This window comes from Myotis lucifugus, unplaced genomic scaffold, assembly GCF_000147115.1.
Source record: "Myotis lucifugus unplaced genomic scaffold, Myoluc2.0 scaffold_52, whole genome shotgun sequence".
Lineage (NCBI taxonomy): Eukaryota > Metazoa > Chordata > Mammalia > Chiroptera > Vespertilionidae > Myotis > Myotis lucifugus.
The window spans coordinates 1429300-1432319 of record NW_005871100.1 but is presented as its reverse complement, the minus strand read 5'-3'; the positions used below and the strand labels follow the sequence as shown (position 1 = coordinate 1432319).

General features: G+C 61.2%; 1 protein-coding gene across 3 annotated transcripts in view; it reads right to left on the bottom strand.

Annotated features, from left to right (window-relative positions):
* Positions 1 to 329: 329 nt before the first annotated feature.
* CRHR2 (corticotropin releasing hormone receptor 2) overlaps positions 330 to 3020 on the bottom strand; it is a 26928-nt gene continuing 24237 nt past the window's right edge. For 2 of the 3 annotated variants that reach the window (XM_006088736.3, XM_023753870.1), the window contains 4 exons: positions 1370 to 1455; positions 1062 to 1200; positions 719 to 760; positions 353 to 487 (listed from right to left, as the gene is read on the bottom strand). In XM_006088736.3, coding sequence (XP_006088798.1) covers positions 353 to 487; positions 719 to 760; positions 1062 to 1200; positions 1370 to 1455 — 402 coding nt within the window. Of the gene's footprint in view, positions 488 to 718; positions 761 to 1061; positions 1201 to 1369; positions 1456 to 3020 lie in introns of all 3 variants that reach the window. The other variant, XM_006088737.3, reaches the window with a different exon arrangement.

The window sequence follows — 3020 nt, the reverse complement described above, 5'->3', positions numbered from 1 at the left end:
ACGAGCTGTGGGACTTGGCAGTCCTTCCGGCCCTGGTCCTTCCGCCTGGGCCTCAGTCTCTCATTGGTGAGCGGGGCTTCCATGGATCTCTGTGAGGCTGGTGTCACAAATGCCTGCGGACCCGCCCCCCACCACCTTGCTCTCCTCGGGGTTCCTTCGACTTCTCCGCTCCGCTCAGGCCAGGCTGGCCCTGGTCCCGCAGAGCCCCCTGGGCTGCACAGGCTGGAGAGCTGGTCTCTCCCTCCCTCCCTCCGTCCCCATCTGGGCTTCGGGTAAGCACGGGCACTGGAGGAGGACGGGGAAGCTATTTCGACTGACCCGGGAGTGACGGGCGAGTGGGTGACACGCAGGGTCATACAGCGGCCGTCTGCTTCATGCTGTGGAAGCTGATCCGAGTGGGTGAGGTGGGGATGGACATGGCCCCTGGGACTCGGAGGGAGTGATGGTCCCGCCACCGGTGCCACCTCTTCTTCACGGCTGCGCGCACCTGCGGGAGAGGCACAGACTCAGCTGTTCCTGGCTGCATACTTGACCTTTACGCTGCAGGGGTCCCTCAGGCAGCCCTCCTGTCACCCCCAAGGCTGGGCGGTTTTCCAGATGCTCCCCCCTTCTCCACTGTGGAGCTGAGCAGAGCCAGGGACCTGGCAGGCCTGAGGGGCTGGGCGGCTCTGTGGGAACCGCCCGGAGTGGGTGTGAGGTCCCCAGCCCGGCCTCATACCTCTCCGTTTAAGAAGCAGTAGAAGACAGACACGAAGAAGCCCTGGAAAGGAGGGAGGGTGGTCAGGGGTCTGCGTGGGCATCGCCCGGCCTGGAGGGGGCCAGGGGGCCGGGGAACACTCTGACCCAGGACCCCAGAGGCTCAGAGCTGGGGCCACCCCTCCTGGTGCAGGTGTGACAGAGCAGGTGCTGGGCTAGCAGTAGGTGCCAGCTGGGCGCCCAGACCCCGTCGGGGGGGGGGCCCACCTGGGCTCTGGGGTGGGGTTCAGTGTGTGCACACTTATATTTGAGTGTGTACTCAAGTGACCCACATGTGCACCTGTCCCATGTGTGTGACCGCCCACCTGGAATGACTGCAGGAAGGAGTTGAAGTAGATGAACACGATATGCGACAGCTCGTCCTCCTTCCCGGGGTTGACCAAGAAGAGCATGTAGGTGGTGCCCAGAAGCGGCAGGAGCACCAGGGTGGCCTTCACCGCCTTCCTGGGGGAGAGTGGGGGGAACACTGCGGGTGGGGCCTCACTGGGTGGCGAGAGCTCCCGGGGGAGACAGAGAGGACCCTGCCCAGAGGCAGGTGCAGGGCCCACCTGGCCTCCATTTCTCCCTGCGGGGGACGGGGGGGGGGGTCACTTACCTGTACTGGATCACTTACCTGTACTGGATCGTCTCTGACGTGGTGGATGCTCGTAGTTTTGTCATTAGGATCCTGACGATGTTGAACAGAAACACAAAGTTGATCTGGAGGAGGGAGTCAGAGAGGGGAAGGGGGACCATGAGGTGGTTCGCACTGAGAGCAGCCACCTGCCCTGTAACTCACTGCGAGCCCGAATTCCATGCGCACGGCACAGCATGCACATCACCCCAGCCCCCAGCCCCGGCCTGGGAACCCAAAGCCTCTGCTCCTCTCTTGGGGGACAGGCAGGCGCCCCTTCTGCTCAGCTGCCTGTCACCCGAGGCTCCGGAGGGAAGCACCCCAGGCAGCAGATGAGGGCGCAGAGGCCACGCCTCCTGAGGCCTGAGTCCACAGTCCTCACCCCCACTCTGCCCGAGCCCCTCCCCCTCTCTGCTGCGGGGGGCAGGTTCCCCCCCTCACTACCTGGGTCTCCTGGAGAAAGACAGCTTCCTGGTGGGCAGGGGGAGAGGGGCTCTTACTGAGGACAGCCCTGCCTGGGGCAGCAGACGGGCTGGCTGGGGTGACGGTAACTGGGTGCCGCAGGACTGATGACTCTACCCTCCATCCCCTGTGCCGGTAAAGTCCAGAACCTCCGCAGAGTCAATGAAGATGAACGAGCTGTGGGCCCACGGGGAGGCTCTGGAAGGGCCTCATTGGTCTTCATTCTGAGCTGTGTCAGCATCCGCGCCCACGGCACCCGCCTCTCCCAGGGCCCCTGCCTGGCTCCTGCGGGCCTGTGGGCTGCAGGTGTCTGTTAAACCTCATGGGCTCGCATGTGTGTGTGTGGTGTGTGTGTGTGTGTGTGTGGCTGTGCTGCCCCCCACACACTCCTGGCAAGGCTGCGGGTCTGTTCTCTGTGCTGTGTGAGGGTGTGAGGGTGTGTATGGGGGGACATGGTGTGTCTGTTGTTTTTTATCTTCATTTGTCTCCAAGTGTAAGCAGACAAGAAAGGGAGTGTGTGTGTGGGCCTGACACTAGCAATCCCTTTCAACATGCACACGCACACACACACACACGTACGCACACACACACACTCACACACACACTCACACTCACATACATACTCACACACTCTTCCCAGGTCTCAGTCCTGAGACTCCACCACTCCTTAAACCCTCCTAAGTTCCGGATCCTGGCTGGGGGACACAGGCAGACATCACGGGACAGAGATTCCTGTGGCCTCTGGATGACCCCTAAATTTGAGGTGCTCTGGGGACCTGAGGGGCTCAGGCTCCTTGGCCATAGCCTGCGGCTCTCATGCCCTCAGCGGCACGGCCTGGTGAGCCCAGGATCAGGGTGGGCTGGGAAGCCTTCAGCCAGGGCTGCCCATGGCCTGCTGAGCCCTGGTTCTCCTCAAGGGTCATCCAGGTTATAGCTCCCGGGTTTCTGCATTAACCTGAACACATAGGTCAATCCCAGTGTCCTCACATAAGTGAGACAAACTATTTGACCTTCCTGATTCTGACTTCTCTTAGAGTAGAGGCTGTTGGAATCAAGATATATTCCCATTTCTGCCATATTTCCCTGCATTTAATCTTATTTACCCATCATCCGTCTACCCGCTAACCATTCATTCAGTTATCCACCCACTCTTACCCATCCACTCACCTACCCACTCAACTACCCACCC